The sequence below is a fragment of the Oratosquilla oratoria genome, chromosome 6, assembly GCF_046742065.1.
Source record: "Oratosquilla oratoria isolate Oo_2021 chromosome 6, ASM4674206v1, whole genome shotgun sequence".
Taxonomy (NCBI): Eukaryota; Metazoa; Arthropoda; class Malacostraca; order Stomatopoda; family Squillidae; genus Oratosquilla; species Oratosquilla oratoria.
Window position 1 is genome coordinate 28215240 of NC_134782.1, and position 20495 is coordinate 28235734.

The 20495-nt window shown below is 45.8% G+C and overlaps 2 protein-coding genes across 3 annotated transcripts in view; one reads left to right on the top strand and one right to left on the bottom strand.

Moving 5' to 3' along the window:
- Nucleotides 1–16070, top strand: part of LOC143026140 (uncharacterized) — a 22767-nt gene extending 6697 nt beyond the window's left edge. Inside the window, exon 2 of one of the 2 annotated variants that reach the window (XM_076186145.1) lies at nucleotides 13030–14457. In XM_076186145.1, coding sequence (XP_076042260.1) covers nucleotides 13031–14218 — 1188 coding nt within the window. In that variant the 5' untranslated portion in view covers nucleotide 13030 and the 3' untranslated portion in view covers nucleotides 14219–14457. Of the gene's footprint in view, nucleotides 1–13029; nucleotides 14458–14584 lie in introns of those variants that run through there. The other variant, XM_076186144.1, reaches the window with a different exon arrangement.
- Nucleotides 11485–12566, bottom strand: LOC143026139 (uncharacterized). The gene is made up of 2 exons (XM_076186143.1): nucleotides 12524–12566; nucleotides 11485–12386 (listed from the first exon to the last, which is right to left on the bottom strand). Exons 1-2 carry the CDS (start codon nucleotides 12527–12529, stop codon nucleotides 12003–12005), a joined length of 390 nt encoding a protein of 129 aa, XP_076042258.1. The 5' UTR covers nucleotides 12530–12566; the 3' UTR covers nucleotides 11485–12002.
- Nucleotides 16071–20495: the final 4425 nt, after the last annotated feature.

Genomic DNA, 20495 nt, shown 5'->3' on the forward strand with positions numbered 1-20495 from the left:
TTTAGCAGACTTGAAAAAGATGTGTTGAATCATCCGTCAAGAAACTATAGTAACTTTCAATCACCTCTTCAGACATTCACCTTCTCATTCTTTATCTCTCCTCTTCCTCCTCCCCAACCCTCTCTCTTCATCTTGCACTGGAAAAGTCGACCTGGTCAGTCAGCGTCCCAGCCCCTCCCACTTCGGGGGCGTGGTCGTCTTTGGGTGAGGAGTGGCGCGTCTCTGCAAGACTTGGCGGGAGAGAAAGTTGGGTCGAAAGGAGGCACGCTAAGGGTGAGGAAAAGCAAAAGAAGGATCAGACAGAACTAAAATGGATTGTGTCACGAATCTGCTTTGATAAGAGATAAGAAATGTACATAAGATATATAACTGATAATGACAACATTGATAATATTAATAGTAATGATAACATTAATAGTAATGATAATAATCTCTCTATATACTAATGGCATCTTCCCTCAGTAAGGGAGGTAGCCAGCCAAGGTACACAGCCACTTCCATCCATCGCCCATTGTTTGCCTCTCATCTTAGCCCCTCGTGGATGAAGGGTCATCCCTCTCTCCTGCTTGCTGCTCGAGTCAGAAGGAATGCAACAAGAAGCAGTACATCTACAGTAGGGCCTCTTCATAATGATACATACGTATATCAAAGGCCTTTTCCCCTTTACAAAGGAGGTAGCAAAAAAAAAAAAAAAAGACAAAATCCACTCCCACCCATTCCATCTCCATATACTCCACTCCTATCCACCTACCCTCCCTCCCTCTTATCTTGGCTCCTCCTGGATGACGGGTCATCCCTGCATCTCGCCCACTGCCCTGGGTCAGAAGCAGTGTCGTACGACACAGCACATCCGCAGCAAGGTCACTTCATTAAATCGACGACCCCCTCTCTCCGTCCTCTCATGTAGAAATGGAGAAGACGGGGAGAAATCCCTTCGTGTTGCGTCAATTTATTTTTCACACATACTTCCTCACCCCCCATCCCCCACCTACTCCCCCTAATGCATCACAGCTTCATCCATAAACAATCATTCTCCATTCACCCCTATTTTCTGTCCTCTCCTGTCCTTCCTCAACAGACATTCCCCTCTTTCCCAATGCCCCTTCCACCCCATCCCCGCCTCAAGGTGCCCTCTATCGCAACCGCTTCCATGCACAAACCGAGTTGAGACTATTTATTTCTTCTCCTAGAATCATTGACCTTCTATAGTGAAATAGGAGCAAACTGGACAACGCTCGTTAATGTGCATTTTAGTTGGGAAAGAGTATCGAGGTAGTACGCAAACGAGGACAAACATGAATTCGTTATCAGGAACTAAGACCTCATCTGTCTTTGGGATAATACCTGAGTTCATGAACACAGACTCAGTTCTTGGGGCGTGCATTGCCACGAGTCGTTTCTTGGGGCCTTGCTCGCTCTCTCATCTTATCAAGACAACTTTTCCTCTCGGCCTTTGTTCATCACTTTCGCCACGGTCCTTCATGCTCGGCCTCCCGTTTTCTGTAACCTCGACTAATCATATTGTTAGTGCGAGCTGCTGTGCCACTTTAAACTGAACACACTTAGGTTTAAGAATGAAATAGTCAAGAATTGGTTTACCCGCAGAATGGTTAGTGAGCGCTGAAACAAATGGTTGTTTACAGAGAAGGTTGGATAATCTTATGGACAGGAATGACAGGTGGTAAGGGATATGGAGCTGGTTAGTGTCGGCCTTATGGTCTTTTACGATTTCTTCCATTATCATTATGTTATAACTATGTTCTCTAGCGTGATCTAAAGTCACAGGTTCTCAGAGTAGTGTGTTCTCTGGGACCCTAGATGTTCACTTACGTTTACGAAGAGGATTACATATCAAAACTAGTAATAGCTAGTGTCTACCAGACAATTCCCTTCAATATAAAGACACGCTTGAGCTGGAGGACAACCATAGTTCATCAGAAAATAGGACGGCTGTCCTCGATAACTTTCAGTCTTTCAAAATCCGGTCATATAACTGTTAGCTTTTGAACATTTGGCGGGTGAATACCAACGGTGGACAAGGCAAGAACATCGTCACCGAAATGGAATTTGGAAAGAAAAGATAGAGAGTTCGTTTCTAAGACATGAGAAGCGAGCTGGACTGGGTAGCTTCTGTGTCTTCATTTCCCAGGTGCTTGGTCTATTGAGTCAATAAGGTCATAAAACCTGATATGAGAAAGAGTATTCGAGAAGAGAAAGGAGACCATACCTTATTACACGTTTATAAGGAAGCGCGAGCTCGCGCGCGTGCGCACACACACACACACACACACACACACACACACACACACACACACACACACACACACACACACACACACACACACACACACACACACACACACACACACACACACACACACACACACACACACACACACACACACACACACACATTCGTGTGAATGAATTATGACCCTTCTTTTCTCTCTATTTACATTATTTATCTATCTTTGTACCTAGGACCTCTTTCTTTTTACAAGGAAGGTAGCAAGCGAAGGTATGCGCCCAACCCAACACATTACATTCCCTTCCACCATTTATTTGTTTCCATCTCATCTTAGCTGTCTGGGTCAGAAACATCACAGCAGTATATCCACAGCAGGGCCATTTGCTTCATTTAAACGGCGACCATGATTCCTCGTCCCCTTTGGCAAAAAATAAAGAAGACGAGGAGAAATCCCTTTGGACTGCGTCAAATTATCATTCATACAAAACAATTCTCCACTCACATTTATCTCATGCCTTCTCCAATTTCTACTCAAATGACATTTCTGTTTTACTCAAAGCTTCTTTCGCCCCTTCTATCCATCTCATTTTCGGACTTCCCCTCAAGTTCACTCTATCCATCTCTGATTTCTATACTTTTCTTTTTTGCTAATATTTCATCGCTCATTCTTCTCATGTGCCCAGACTATCCAAATATGTCTGCCAGCTTCCTTTCTAATACAACTCTCCTACTTACCTCCTCATATCTCACTCCATCCATCCTCGTAGCCCCCACCACGCTTTTCATACACTTCATCTCAAATACATTTCAATTTTTTCATTCTGGGTCTCTTAAATTCCAAGTAGTCAAAACCACCCTTTCGTATAACCTTATCTTTACACCAATACCCAGATATCTATTTTTCATGACACTTTTCATCATCCACCCTTGCTTTCCTCACTCCAGTTTACCCCCATCCCCACTTCTCCATTACTTGCGGCATGTGACCCTAAATACTTAAAACTATCTACTTTCTCTAACCTCTCTTCCCCAAGACTTATCTCCAACTTACTGCCACCTCTCCCCTTGTACATCTCATCATTTTTTTTTACCCACATTTACTTTCAACTTCCTCCTATCACATGCCTTCCCAAACCCCGTCACTCCGTCACTCCGTCACTCCGTCACTCCGTCACTCCGTCACTCCGTCACTCCGTCACTCCGTCACTCCGTCACTCCGTCACTCCGTCACTCCGTCACTCCGTCACTCCGTCACTCCGTCACTCCGTCACTCCGTCACCACAAGTGCAATTTTATCACTTCACAACAATTGCCTCACTTCGCACTTCCCTTCATTTATTCTAACCATTTCCAATCCCCTACCTATCACCCTCGCATTTACCTCCCGTATCATCCCGTTTATGTACGCAATTAACGACCATGGCGACATAACACAGCCTTTACGCAGCCCCGCCTTTACCTCAAACCACTCGCTCTCATCATTCCTAATCCTATCATAAGCTCTACTACTCATATAGAATAAATTGATTGCCCCTAACAACTTTCCCTCAATCTATATATCTGCAATATTTCCCACAATGGCTTCTTATTTACCCTATCAGAAGCCTTCTTTAAATTCATAAAGGCTCAAAAAACATCCTTACATTTTGGCAAAAGTTCCTTACAAATGAGCCTTACTATGAAATTCTTATCCACGCACCCTCCACCCTTTCCAAACCCATATAGATCCTCATCAATTATTCCTTTGTATCTTCTCAAGGCCTCTCAATAATCATATGCCTTTCCACCTACGCTCAACAAACTGACCCCTTTATAGCTTCTCCTTTTTAAGTGAACTATACAAGCACTTCTCCAGGCCTCCGGTATAGTCCCATTCCTCTTTCTCTCTCTCTCTCTCTCTCTCTCTCTCTCTCTCTCTCTCAACACACACACACACACACACACACACACACACACACACACACACACACACACACACACACACACACACACACACACACACACACACACACACACACACACACACACACACACACACACACACACACACACACACACATTAAACAATCTTACTGATCAATCCACTAAAGCGTTCCTTACTTTTACTTTTTTTCAAACACTTGGCATGACATCCATTTAATCCATGTGCCATACCAGCTCTCATAATTTTCAGGGCTATTTGTACTTAATCTTTCCCTATATCCCTGTCATTTCACTTTTCATTGCTGTCCTTTTTTAATTCCGCCACCACAACTAATCCATCCCTAACCTCCTCCGCATTTTATAACTCTCTATAAAACTTTACCCATCTTCCCCTTACCGACTTCGCTTCCATTAAAATCTATTCATTAGCATCTACTTTTCCTCTCTACCTGATGTCATACTCCTACCAAATTTTATACTTGCGCTCTTCTTTGCCTCTCCTATCTTACGTCTTGCTTCTCCTTTCTTTACTTGTATTTCTCATATGCTTCACAGGTCCTACCTTGCAACTAATCCATACATGCTTGTTTCTTCTCTTCCACTACTGCCCTTACCTCATCATCTTACTATTCACTACCCTTCTTCTACTCCATTCCATTCTCGTCGTTCCACATACCATCTTTTCATACTTTGTTATTTCCTCCTTGAAAAAAAATTCTCTCTCTTCTACTCTTACCTCCCCTCTCTCGCTCACCACCTCCAAGACTTCTCTCAAATTTTCCTGTTATTCCTTCTCCTTTTATTCTCACTCTCATTCTAAACACCTCCATACCCCTCCATCACTTTCCTTTTCTTTTACTCATCCTCCACTCACAAATCGCTTCTATTTAAAGAAATACATATAAATAAAATTATCTAACATCCCCACTATCTCCCCTAATAAAAGTTTGAACAAAAAGAACTCTTCCTATTCTTCCTTTGGATACGATTACGTAGTCCATTAATGCCCTATCAACCACCTTTCTACCCACCGCCCTTCCTCACGTATACTTATGTTTGACACTCTTCTTAAACACTGTGCCTGCTATCAGCAAATCCCTTTCTATGCACATGTCCAACATCAACTCTCCAATAGAATTTTTACTTGGCACCCGAAAATTCCCAACTACTTCATATATTGGCTCATCCAATGGCCTATTATTGAGATCCACTAACATCACTTCATTGATATTTCTCCTAAAACTCTCTGAGTACCCACCTAAATCTATCCAAAAACCTCGCTTTACTCTTCAATTTCCTCACTACCGGGTCCATATGCACTTACTAAAATCTACATTTCTAATTCCAGTTTCATCTTCACCCTCATTAACCTTGAAGATACTTCCCTTCACTTCACCACGCGTATTTCTATCTCATCACTTACCAGCATAGCTACTCATTCTCTCCCTTGCTTCCTTATCACTCCTGATACTCTCCCTGCCACACTCCCAAACTCAAAATCTCCCCTCCATCCCAGCTTTTTTTCTTTTATCTCTTCCCTTTTACTCTCATTTGTGCCACGACCTAACACATTTATTGACCCAACTTTTAGTTCCGGTTGGAGTTCATCCTTGATTTCTCATAGGATGAACGTACAAAGAGCAGTATCCCTAGTCCCATCACTCTGTCCCACTTTGTCGACTTTTACAACTTACATGGGAATCACGGTGCCAGAATCCCCATTCTCAATCACAGGGGATAAGGTGTTTTTTTTTCTACTTGCACAAATGTTTGCTCTACTACAGTATAGTATGAAAAAAAAAAAATCCCCATTCAAATATGTAGATTGCAACCTCCTCCTAAAAGGACTTGGTACACACTGAAGACTGTTGCGTATTACTTATCCTACACTGGGGAGTCTCTCCCTATACTGGGACGGTAGTCCTCTCCACTGCCCTACTCCACTTGACTACATGAAGTTGAGAAGGGAGATGAGAAGTGAATGTGTCCACGTGCGGCATTAGAAAAAGCCAAGTCACTTCTCTAACGTAACGCCATGGGAATGAATTTTAAATCTGCATGACACCAGTCTTGCGTTCGAAAATTTGAAGACTCCGCCTGGATTTTCCCTTTATCTAAAAGACTTGCCATGAGATAGTAGTGGTAACTTTCATGGAATGCATCAATGTAAACGTGCCAAAATAGTGTACTAAAGCTCCGAGAGAGACGAGCTTATGCGGAACTTGATCATTCTTCAACTCATTTCAAACCTGGTAATGGTCGGCACTCAGAAGAAACGGTACCTGTTATTATCCACGAATCTCGCTGCTGATGATCATGTGATATCACATCACCAAACTACCCCGTGTTCCGTTGTTTTGCTCTGGTGACGTAGCTGCAATATTTCTTTGTCGCGGCTCGTGCCGCTTAAATTCTTCTTATCGGCTTAAGAAACCTGCACAGCGAAGCTATAGCGATAATCCCATACCACACTCCTGGTCATATGGCCATTTCCCGAAGGTTGAGTGTGGTTTGAATTTTCCGCCAAAATCATCGGAAATTTAAAATTCCCGGCTCTGTGCAGGCATGCGCATTGTCGACCCCACCTCCCCCTCCCTATTCCCTCCCTTCTTACCCGGCTAGCTCGAGCCGGACGTCGCGTCACTTCAATGAGAAATGAAGGCTTCGCCTGTGGGAGGAGGGAGGGACCCTAAATCTGTGCAGGTTTCTTAAGCCGATAAGAAGAATTTAAGCGGCACGAGCCGCGACAAAGAAATATTATCGGCTGAAAGAAACCTGCACAGCGAAGCTATGCATGAGACGAGGACAGGTGGGAGGAGAGGTGAAGCCTGAATCAAACCGTTATTACGTGTGTCTTTCCTATGGGAGACTTATTCATTTTATCACTCAGTAGAGGGGAGACAGAAACGTCAAGTACCCACGCCGAAGAATGTGACATGCACAACATTGCACTGTTCACACAATGCGTAAATTATACGAAATTTGTATCCTGTTCAACGGTTCCTGGCCCCTCCCCACTCCTCGGTCGCCCTTTGCCCCCTCCACTTTTTTGAGATGAGAGGGGTGGAGCCGTTTCCATGGCGACACATGGGACAGGGGCGACTGAGTGGTAGAGACACCGTGTCCCCAAGGGAGTCGTCGATGTCCAGTCCCTAGGTCCCGCACCCGCTCCACAGAGTGGGTGCGGAGAAACTCCAGCGACCGGCGTAGGGCCCCCGACCGAAGCCAGGGACGCAACAACCTGTGGAGTGCTGAGGGTATCGGCCCGGGCAGGTCACGCGGGAGAAGCAGTATGCTCCCTGTCGACCTCCCGTACCAGCCGTCGGCGCCCCAAGCGGCTCAGTGGAAGGGCCGGGGTCGCGAAGTTGAGGCCCCCCCCCCCGCCACCGAAGGAGGGAGGACGTGTGAGAGAAGCACGCTCTTTTGGCGCAGGGGAGCACCCGAAGGACGCTGACTGTGTCCCACTCAATCCCGAGCCAATAAAGTCTGTGTGGGAGCAAGGGCAGACCCGTCCCAGTCCACCCCGAACTCCACGTCCGCCAACACACTCAGAGCCATTGAGATGTCGGCCGATGCACCCTCCCCGGTGGGCAAATGCATCCACTAGCCGTCTAGGAACATGAGTGTGGAGACGCTTGCTTCCGTCCAACGTACGCCTACCACTCTCACTAGTTTCGTGAAGATCCTCGGGGTAAGCGAGAAACCGAAAGGGAGTATGCGAGGCCAAGTTCGTTTCCGAGCGACCTCGTCCGTGGGCGTTAGTCAAGAGGCTTCGTCCTGGGTGAAGACGTTCCCTGAGCGTCTCCCACGAAGACGGGCCTGGACCCTCGGTATGTATCCAACTCACCCCAAGTCTTCCCGCGGGAAGTTCTCGAAGCCCGTGGCGAGCGTCTTCATCCAATAGTGTGCTATGGCAATTTGTGACGTCTCGTCACCCACAAGCGGACTTCTATATGTTTAATACCTAGTGACATCATGTGATTGTACTGTGACGTCACCGGATTGATCATGGCGCCATAGGATCGTCTCGTGACGTCACAGGGACACAAATTGACGTCATAGGACTACATGGTGACGTCAATTTATCACAATGACGTCATCATACCGTGACATCACTGAGTCACAGTGAGCGTTGAAATAAATTTTGACATGGTAAAATTCTGGACCATCATGACTGTAGATTAAATTAAGTTGAATAGGAAAAGTCATGTTCATTTCGACCTAAGTCACAGTGAGCGTCGAAATTAATTTTAACATGGTAAAATTCTCGACCATCATGACTGTAGATTAAATTAAGTTGAATAGGAAAAGTCATGTTCATGTTGACCTGAGTCACAGTGGGCGTTGAATTAGTTTAACATGGTAAAAATTCTTGACCATCATGACTACAGATTAGCTTAAGTTGAATAGGAAAAGTCATGGTCATTTCGACCTAAGTCACAGTGAGCGTCGAAATTAATTTTAACATGGTAAAATTCTCGACCATCATGACTGTAGATTAAATTAAGTTGAATAGGAAAAGTCATGTTCATGTTGACCTGAGTCACAGTGGGCGTTGAATTAGTTTAACATGGTAAAATTCTTGACCATCATGACTACAGATTAGCTTAAGTTGAATAGGAAAAGTCATGGTCATTTCGACCTAAGTCACAGTGAGCGTCGAAATTAATTTTAACATGGTAAAATTCTCGACCATCATGACTGTAGATTAAATTAAGTTGAATAGAAAAAGTCATGTTCATGTCGACCTGAGTCACAGTGGGCGTTGAATTAGTTTAACATGGTAAAATTCTTGACCATCATGACTACAGATTAGCTTAAGTTGAATAGGAAAAGTCATGGTCATTTCGACCTAAGTCACAGTGAGCGTCGAAATTAATTTTAACATGGTAAAATTCTCGACCATCATGACTGTAGATTAAATTAAGTTGAATAGGAAAAGTCATGTTCATGTCGACCTGAGTCACAGTGGGCGTTGAATTAGTTTTAACATGGTAAAATTCTCGACCATCATGACTGTAGATTAAATTAAGTTGAATAGGAAAAGTCATGTTCATGTCGACCTGAGTCACAGTGGGCGTTGAATTAGTTTAACATGGTAAAATTCTTGACCATCATGACTACAGATTAGCTTAAGTTGAATAGGAAAAGTCATGGTCATTTCGACCTAAGTCACAGTGAGCGTCGAAATCAATTTTAACATGGTAAAATTCTCGACCATCATGACTGTAGATTAGCTCAAGTTGAATAGGAAAAGTCATGTCCATTTCCACCTGAGTCACGGTGAGCGTCGAAATTAATTTCAACATGGTAAAATTCTCGACCATCATGACTGTAGATTAGCTCAAGTTGAATAGGAAAAGTCATGGTCATTTCGACCTGAGTCACAGTGAGCGTTGAAATTAATTTTCAACATGGTAAAGTTCTTTACCATCCTTTCTATTGATTATCTTAATTTGAATATGTGAAGTCATGTCCATTTCGACCTGTTTTTTTTTTTTTTTTTTTACTTATATCGATATCAATATCAATATATATATATATTCATTTATTTATTTATTTATTTATAAAAATAATATTGTACAATTCACATAGTGCATAAATTCTATGTAGAATATTGTATCTTGCTCAGCGGTTCCTGGGCCTTCCCCTACCCCTCGGTCGCCCTTTGCCCCCCCTTCTTTTGCGAAGAGGGGTGGAGCCGTTCCCATGGCGACACATGGGACAGGGGTGATCGAGTGGTAGAGATACCGTGTCCTGAAGGAAGTTGCTGATGCCCAGCCCCCGAGGTCCTGCACCCGTTCCACAGAGTGGGTGCGGAGAAACGCCAGCGATGCCGCGAGGCCTCTGATGTTGTGGGCGTGGGGGGCATGGCCCGGGTCGGCCTTCCGGTGCCCTGTTGGTGGTGTCAGCTAGCCAAGACAGGAAGTCCAGAACTGTGCTAGCGGAGATGGTCACTATCGCGTGTCTCCGAAGGAAGTCCTGGAATCTCCGGTTGGGAGGGTTGTTGGATCTGGATGACGGTCGGGACCGTAGCGAAGACGCGGTCTGTCGCTTCCTGGTCGAACAGACCACGGGAAAGGGGAGCTGCTCTCACCACGCCCCGGCGAGCTATCTCCGGGGCCGACCGCGCTGCAGACTGACGAGCTGCCAGACGAGCCGCGGTGAAGGCCCTCGCTGCTGGGGGTAGGGCTGATGACGCCATGTTGGCTGTACCCTCTGCCACGGTAGAGAGTGCCGCCAGGGTGTCTCTGCATACAGAAAACACGCGAATCAAATTAGTAGGGCGAGAAGGATCCCGATCCCCGGAGGGTGTAATAAAGTCACATCGCTCAATTGTAGAACGTATAACATATGCGAAGCCGAGGTCGTTTCCGAACGACCTCGTCCTCGGGCGCTAGTCAAGAGGCTCCGTCCTGGGTGAAGACGCTACCCGAGCGTCTCTCGCCAGGACAGGTCTGGACCCTCTATAGATTGAAATATCCCACTCACCTCAATTCTTCCCGCGGGAAGTCCTCAAAGCTCGTGGCGAGCGTCGTCAGCCAGTTCCTCATCATCGCCATTGCCGTGACGGTCGAGATGGTAGAGGCAAGGTCTTGTCTGGTCGAGGCCTCCGTCGTCAGCAACTTAGCCTCCGGTTCACTAAGTTGCTGGGGGAGGGCGGGGTCCCTGCCCGAGTGCCACAAGCAATCGCGCAGGCCCTCCGGCGCGAAGGGTGGTGGCAGGACGACGGGGAATGATGAAGGGATATGCCGTCGAGGAGGAACCGTCTTGGGTTGGTCTTGGGCCCGCTCGAGAGCAGGGATGTCTAAGGCTTTCTCCCCTTTCTCCTGCGGGAACCAGGCGTTTGGGGAGAGTGCTACCGCCGGTGAGTCCCCCGACCTGTCGACAAACATATGCCCATCAGGGTTTAAACGAGGGTTCTCCAGGAGAGCACCTAATGCGTCCAGAGTGTTAGAGGTGGAAAATCCTGGAGGGCGTGGAGGCCGGGGCGGAGAGGGGTCGAATCTTATATAGAACCTTAGCCCCCTCCGCGTCGTTGGCCCACTTTAGGATAACGTCATCTCTCCTCCTCCAGCCCTCCAGTAGCGAGTAGTCGGGAGACCAGGCCACTAGCTTGTGATCTTCTCCAAACGAGTACTCCCAGGACCGGGGAAGGTCACACCATGAGAAGGGGTGAACTCAAGAGTCCGTCATGGTAGGAGGATAAGGTAAAGAAGAACTGTAGTGGTCCTCCACCCCGTCCAACCCGACGGACGTCTGATTGGGGGGTTCCTCCTGAGAGGGGCCTTCTAGTCCTATACCTGTCGCCGGCACGGAGGGGCGGAGGGAAGGACCAGGAGGGAGAGTGGGAGGGGGGGCTAGAGCCGTAGGTTCAATAGGAGGTTGCTCTGGAGAGGGGTGCGTTATGATTTGCGCGGTCTGAAAGGCCGGATAATGTGATAGGGCCGATTCAAGGACGGGGCCTATCAGGGACGGAAGGAGGGCAGCCACTTGGGCAGCCAGAGTTCCCTCTCCCCTCGTTTCGTCCCCCGGCTCCCTGCCCTTGTGGGATTTACGGCGAGGAAAAGGAGAGCGAGGAAGGGAGGGTGAGTTGGGGGGAGAGGCTGTGGAGGGTGGGGACAAGCTGAGCGTCCTGGACCTCGGTGAGGCAGACCTCTTTTTCGAGCGAGATTTCCTGCCGGGTTCACGTGAGTGAACTAGGGAGGAAGACGAGTTCGTGGGGGTGCTTGACAAAGCAAGCCGTAAGGGTTTTAAGGACCCTTGATGGTCGGATGTATGGGGCTGCCGAGAGGCCTGAGGACGCTCGGGGACACCATACTCCGTAACATCAGACTCGTCCCCTTGTACTCCGAGAGGCCCAGGTTGTCCACCAACGGAAGTCTCGGAGACATAGGGAGACGGATGGCGAGGGCGAACGAGGCCCAATTCCACGCCTAACGCCGGATCCGCCCACACCAGGGGGGGGGTCGTCAGCGGATTTCAATTTCCGAGCTCTGCGCCATGCCTCCCGAAGAAGTTCGAGGGCGGCTAGCTTGGAACGGGTTTTGGGAGGAGCAGCACGAATCTCCTCAACCCGCGCTTTGCACACAACGCAGGCTAGGGGGTTAAAGCCAGCTTGTGAGAAACAAGGGGCATGGCGGGAGCAGAGGTCGTGGTGGCCGTCTGACGAGATCCTGGCTGTGCAGCCGGATTCCACACACAAGCGTTTGGTCTGAAAATAGAATAATGATAATCATAGAAGGGGTGTCCCAAAGGTGTCTGGACACAACACCGAAGGGGAAAAAACTGCAGGAGAACAGGTAGGGCTCCCTACGAGAACACACGAGCACGAGCAGGAACCAGACTTACCGGCATGAAAAGAAGGTGGGTTGTGGAGTGACCGACTCGTCTGGTTCCGCGATGCTAAGTGACGCGACGTCCGGCTCGAGCTAGCCGGGTAAGAAGGGAGGGAATAGGGAGGGGGAGGTGGGGTCGACAATGCGCATGCCTGCACAGAGCCGGGAATTTTAAATTTCCGATGATTTTGGCGGAAAATTCAAACCACACTCAACCTTCGGGAAATGGCCATATGACCAGGAGTGTGGTATGGGATTATCGCTATAGCTTCGCTGTGCAGGTTTCTTTCAGCCGATAATTCTACATTTTGGGGGATCTGGACGCCTGGGAGACTACATTGACGTGAAGACAGTGCTTTGGCTCATCTGGGCATAAAGTCCATCCGGGTCGGTCCATATGCTGCAGACGGGAAGTTGCACAGAGGGAGCGGCGCGTGATTGGACTTTATTCCCCGATGAGCGATGGGCACGGAGGTTCCAATCACCGCTGCTCTAATCTGTGTGATTTCTCTTTTGCAGAATGGTGCGCGCTGCCTCGTTGGTTCTCCTGCTCCTACCGGCCCTCGTTCTGGGAGAGGGAGATGCCCAGAACTATAATTACGCGCCCCCTGTCCAGAATGGTTACCTTCCTCCCGTCAAAGAGCCATCATGTCCCCCGGTCACCTCCCAAGTGTACACAACCATTTACCAGAACGTACCAAGCACAAACGTTGTCCACAATGTCAACACCAAATATGTGACAACCACGTATATCAGGACACAGGTTGTACCCACCACGGTCTATTCAACCCGTGTCCAAACCCAGGTCAACTACCATACCAGTGTCGTTCAGGTGACTAACACCATGTATGCTGACCATGTCGTTACCAACAACGTTCCCAGTCCACCCATTTACAAGACAACCTACGTCACCACGACATGCGTCGTTCCTCAAGTTCGATACGTCACGATGACCGACGTTCAGACACAGGTGGTACCCGTCGAGGTTACAGACACCCGATACAAGACCGAGTACAGCCCTGTGGTCAAGTACCAGCCAAAGTACGTGCAGCGGACACAGGTCGTCACCCTGCCTGCCCAGACAGTTCGTCAGATCCATGTCCAGACCGCCGTCCAAACATCCATATACAGGCAACCGTCTCCTCCCCAGACTAGCATGAAATACACGACTGTGTATAAACAGTCAGTGCAAACTCAGAGTGTCCCGTCTCCCCCAGTCTATTCCACCAAGATCGAACAGAGCCAACAGGTCATACCCACCGTCGTCGTCAGCACCCGATACGAGAACAGCTACGTGACGAAACATAAAGTCGTTACCCAAACGAACCATGTCACCCAGACCGGTTACACCACCCAATACGTTCCCCACGAGGTTGTCACGACTCGATACACTCCCAACGTCGTTTATACTACCCGTTACGAGACTCGTGTTCAGCCCCACACCAAGATCCAAACCGTTTTGCAGACCAGATACAACACCCCACCTCCGGTTTACAGTACACATCAAGCTTACTACACCTCTGTTGTTCAGGTCCCTGGTCCCAACCAAGTTGTGACTAAATACGTCGACCAGACACAACAGAAGCAGAAGATGGTCTACCAGACACAGGATCAATACGAGACGGTCACATTGACAAACACAGTGACAGAGCCTTGTTCAAAGTCAGGATATAACTACCAGCCACCCGCGACTCCTTTCCATTACTAAATACCATTATCTATACATGTGCCTTTTCTCCGAGAGGATGAAAACTTCCTTCTTTCACATCTTTATTCGATATATTCGTTTGAGTATAGATGATTTGATATAAAAGCAAAATCATTAAAATGTCAAGGGTTACAGAATAACTTTGATATTACATATTAATTCAACGTGTTTAATAAACACAAATTTATTAGTGGAAACTATTGATTAACCTTAATTCTTTGGTTGTAGTTCTATGCATCCTGTTTGAGGTAAGCACGTTTTTTTTTTTTACTACACATGGTATTAAGTATATCTGTAGACATTCTCTTCTACGGTAATTCAATTTCAGCTGTGCCTCATGTATAATTATCACCCAAATACTTGCAGATGAGGTGTCTTCTGCTGCTCTGTTTCCTGTTGGTATCGGCTCTCGGTGGGAACGTCGACAGGCCGATTCGTGACGTTTCTTCTTATGGGGTTGTGCAGTCTTCCCTGGACTCCTACCTGCCTCCTTCGAACGAACCCTGCTATCCTTCTGTCGTGTATTACACCAGCACCTCCTATAGTCAGGTCGTCGTACCTACGACTGTTTATAGTAGTCAAGTGCGGTATAAGACCACGACACTGTACCGGAATCAGGTCGACCCCTCTACATACTACTCCCAGTTAGTAAGCACCCAATACGTACCTATGGTACGGTACGTGAGCCAGACTCAGTACACAACCCGCTACAACACCAGAACTCAGTACGTCACACTCCCGCCTGCAGTTAATTACGTCACTGTGACCAAAACCCAGGATCAAGTTAAGGTTCAGTACAAGACACGATACACCACTAGCTACCAGAAGGTCCCAACAACAATCTACAGGAATGTGATTAGAACTCAAGTGGTTCCCCAACAAGTAGTCAGCACCGTCTACAAGACCAATGTCATCACCAGCACCGTTCAGCTTCGTCCCTACACCCAGATGGTCACCAGCAAGGCATACTCGACCTACTACAGCACCCAGGTCATCCCACCTCAAACCGTCTATGTTACTCAGACTGCCTACAAGACCAACTTCGTTACCACGACCGTGAACCTGCCACCAGTGGTCCACTACGTCACATCCACAGTGGTCCAGAGGGTGTACTCAACATCCTACTCGGAGGTCGTGAAAACCAACGTCCAGACACAATATGTCACTAGCACCAGGGACCAGCAAGTGGTGTCCACCTATTACCACACCCAGCGCGTGCCTCAGTACGTCACACGGACGCAAGTGATCCCTCAGCAGGTGGTGCGTACCCAGTACAAAACCATCGTCGTTCCCACGACCATATATAGGGAACAGGTAGTCCCCACCTATGTGAATCTCCCGGCCAAAACCCAGTATATTACAACAATGAGAACAGCCTACGAGACAGAGACTCTTCCTGGACAAGTCAGCACCAGGTACAGCACCAATGTCGTGTATCATACGAACTCCGTCACATCGACGGTCTACAACAAAATGTACAACACCGTCTATGCAACAAACACTGTCAAAGAAATTTGCAAGACCGGCTATAACTACGATGAACCTGCGATTCCTTTCCCTCTTGGTTAAGTAACATTTGTGTAACATATTGGTTTATCATGGAATGACCCTCTCTTTATATACATAAAATTTGATTTTCATTGAATTTTGCCGTTCATTTCCATTAAGAAAATGGAGGTCACTGTGGTGTTAATACAACAGAGTTTTGCTATGCCTTGTGTCATCCACTAGTTTAATAGCAATGATACCATTGGTGTTGCTTGGAATCTGAAAACAACATCGCCTCTCTGTACGACTAAATGTCAGATTGTTCTGTAGCTTCCAGAGGAAACCTTATGTTTAAGTAATAAAATAATTTACTACGAAAGGAGGCTGTATTATTTCTTACCTGAATATTTGGTAGGGGGTATGTAATCTTTTCATTTATTATTTTGAGTTCCACTTTGTGTGTATGAAAAGAAAAGCAAGTTCATTAAAGTTGACCTTTTGAGGAATTTTGAGCTCCTTAATCAGTCGCCAAACTAGTCGTCTCTTTCTTTGAAATACCTTAACTTTCTGCTAAAATATTAACCAAAACTCGATTTTTGACGATCCCGATGCTTTTTATCTAGCTACTGCTCCCACTTACTCATGCTTTATATCTAAATTTATTACTTGTCCTTGAAAATGGGAAGGCTTAAAATACAGATGAAGTACCTCCTGCTGTTCTAAATTTTTTTTGTTCTAAGCTGACTCCCCGCTTAGGCACACTATTCCATCAACGTCTATCAACTTTCTCCTTACCTAATTGAAAGAAAAGTGTCTAAATCTAGCTTGTACCAGAAAGTGGTGGTCGCTTCCATCCTTTCAACAACCGTTCTATGGGTATGATTATATATTTGTCTAACAATTTTGAATATGAAACGCACTTCCACGTCTGAGATGCTCTCTTATAGTCTATGCGGCACCAGTAAAGAGCACTCTGTTAGAAATACTCCAACGTTTCATCTGATTCTTGATCATCTTTGTGGGATTTTTGTGAGACCCATAGTGTTGAGGCAGGGAATTTTTTTTTGGCACAAGACTTTCAATTCTAAGCCACCCTCTTACATCATCAATCCTTCTTTTTGCTCCTTTATTTCTTATCTCGCATGTAAGGGGGAAAAAGCCTTTGGTATATGTATGTATGTATGTATTTCTTATTTTCTTTTTGACCACTCTATGGATGTTTCTGTGGAAAGAAAATGTTCTTCTTTTGTGCCTATAACCCATAGTATCCTGCATAGTTCTGGTCTTCTGTTTTTTTTTTCAGGAGTTATTTGACCTCACATCTTTCCCTATATACTCTTATGCTGATGACATTAGACTATTTTTGCATGTGACTTTTCAGGCCTTCACAATCTGTGCTCTCTATTCGACTCATATGCACGAAAATGACAGGAAGAAGAAGACAAGGGACTTTTACAGAACTCATTTTTGTCTACTTCCTCAATAGACATTAAAGAAATCCTTTCTGATAAAAAAAAGGTATTATAAAACTATTCAGGAATAAGCTCAGATTAGGATTTGTCACAAGCATATACCACAAGCCCACTCACTTAAATAAGAGCATGAAGAGTTTGGGCGAGTGCTCAGAAGTGTAACCAGAGCTTATGTCCACAAGGTCATCAAAGCGTGTGCGACCTGGCATACTCTTCATGAAGAGTTGGAGCATATGAAACAAATTTTCATAAATAATGGTTATTTCAACAGGGAGTTTGACCTCATCTCAGGTAGGATGGTGGGCAAGATGTCTACTGGTTTGGATTCCCCTAAGTATAACTATATTAGCGTCTTCTATCGAAAGACCTTTTCAGATACATATAAGAAAGATGAAAGGTCATTAATGATATTGTTATGAGACACTGTCGACAGTGTGGTGAAAATAGAGGAGTTCGTGTAATGGTGTACTATAGCAATTCAAGGACTTAGAGTATCGTGATGAAGAATAATCTTTCTAGTCAAACTGAGACTGCGTCTAAGATCCATGTGTTTTTTTAATCTAAATGCAATTTTGCAATTTTGGGACTGTGCGTCTAGCAATAACTCATACATTGGCCACACTACGTGAAGCCTCAGACAACGCCTCTTCATCCATTTGAAAGATGGAGCCATCAAGCAACACCTTAGAAAAGAACGAAATGAAAATCACAAATATAGATCTGGTCAGGTGCACGAGAATAATTGCAAGGAACTGTAGCCCTCGAAGACTGTAATGGCTTGAAGCCCCGCTTTTTCGTAAGAAAGCTGCGACCATCAACATACAGTGATTAGCTCCGGTCCTTACCCAATGCTACGAGTGTGGTTGGCTCTCTGGTGAAAAAGAAAACACGGGATCCAGGCAGCTATCTTTCCTAATCTCGGGAACCAGTAGCGTTCCGAGTTCAGAGAGTTTTAACCATCAGTAGCTGAGTGGGTTAAGGCACTGCCTCAGGAGCCTCTTGGCGTCAGAGCGATAGATTCGAGTCCTATCCGCGACAGCCATAAAACTTATCTGATTGATGTCGCTGTTCACTAGCAAAATTCTCATATATATATATATATATATGAGAATTTTGCTAGTGAACAGCGACGTCAAATTTACCTAATATGTTATATTTACCTAAATTTATTTTTCGGATTACATACAATTTTAATCAAACATGCCACAAACCAAAAGAGCAGTAGAACTATCTGAATTTCAGCGATGTCGTATTATGGGTCAATATGAAGGTGGACTTAGTCAACGCAAAATATCAGAAAATCTGTCAATACCCCTTTCTACTGTTAATAGAGTGATGCTACAATTCTCCAAAGAGGGCATGAAGGGCACAAAATCTCATTCAGGTCGTCCCGGGCCCTCAGAAAGAAACTTGCGTCTTGTCAAAAGAAAAATCGAAGCGGATCCACGTTGCAAAGCCTCTGACATAGCAGCACAAGCTGATGTCAGTCCCAGAACTGACATCAGTTATCTCCACAAGCTGGGTTACTATGACAGAGCTGCTACAAGGAAACCACTCTTTCGTCCAGCCAATATGAAGCGCAGAAAGGATTAGGCTGTTGAGATGATGGAGAGACCTGTGGCCTTTTGGAGCACTGTCATTTTCTCTGATAAGTCACGATTCATAATGTTTTCTGACAGTGGAAGGGTGTGGGTCTGGAAACTCTGTAGACAAGGGTTTGACCTCAAAAGACTGCAGCCAACAGTAAAACATGGGGGCAATTCAATAATGGTGTGAGGTGCAATTTGGATTGATGGTCGATCAGAGCTTGTGGAGGGTCAAGGAAATATCAATTCAGGCAAATATGTTACTATATTAAAGGAAGGACTCATTCAATATTCTCCATTGGTAGAATGAGTAAAAATGTCTTCCTATTTATGAAAGATGGAGCTCCTTGTCACACTGCCCAAGCAACCCAAAATATTGAGACAAAATGGGATCATGAAACTTCCATGGCCAAGTCAGTCCCCGAATATGAACCCTATTGAACACCTCTGTGGCATATTAGAGCGACAATTTCGCAAAAAGAACAGGAAGCCATCTTTAAAGCCCAAATTCTTAGGATTACTACGGGAATCATGGCAAGAAATCCCTCAAGATGATATTCGTGAACTAATCACTAGTATGGCTAGAAGGGTCCTTGCATTGAAAAAAGCAAAGGGGATGTCAACTAAGTATTGGTTATTCACACTGTGACCATTTATAAGCACTTAATTGTATCAATTACTTGTTTAATAAGTCAAACGATTTCTCTTGGTGTCTATTCAATTCTGTCATGTCTGCATATATATGTATATATATATTTACATATATATCATATATATATATATATATATATATATATATATATATATATATATATATTGTATATTTAGGGCGCAGATTCTCACTAATACACACGGAGTTAAACACAACAGCATTTTGGCACTGGTTAATCTTCTTACTGAGATTTTCAATTTTCCTCACAGTAGGTCTCATTTCAGGAGGGTGGGCAAATACAAGCCTTCCAAATTCTTCCATATTTAATTTAACGTTTCGACTTCAGGGAGTCATCTTCAGAATGGTTACAAGAGAAAAGTCACAATTTTCAAAGCTACATGATTCACAATTGACAATGGTGTACAGACAACATGGGTTTAAATATGGGCCGCTTGGGAACGGTGCATGGTTCGTGGTCCGTTACGTAGCCGGATACTACGTCTTGGAAGGGAAGGGGGAGGAGGAGGGGGAGGAGGAGGGGGGAGGAGGGAGAGGGGGGGAGTCAGGTAAGGTAGGTCTTCTCGCTGGGTCACCACGCTGGTCATGTGGGGGTTGGTGAGGTGTAGGAGGGGGAGGGGGAGAGGAAGGAGGTGGGTGTTGCTGTTGTTGGGCTGCAAATCTCGTGGAAGAAGATTTGCAGCCCAACAACAGCAACACCCACCTCCTTCCTCTCCCCCTCCCCCTCCTACACCTCACCAACCCCCACATGACCAGCGTGGTGACCCAGCGAGAAGACCTACCTTACCTGACTCCCCCCCTCTCCCTCCTCCTCCCCCTCCTCCTCCCCCTCCTCCTCCCCCTTCCCTTCCAAGACGTAGTATCCGGCTACGTAACGGACCACGAACCATGCACCGTTCCCAAGCGGCCCATATTTAAACCCATGTTGTCTGTACACCATTGTCAATTGTGAATCATGTAGCTTTGAAAATTGTGACTTTTCTCTTGTAACCATTCTGAAGATGACTCCCTGAAGTCGAAACGTTAAATTAAATATGGAAGAATTTGGAAGGCTTGTATTT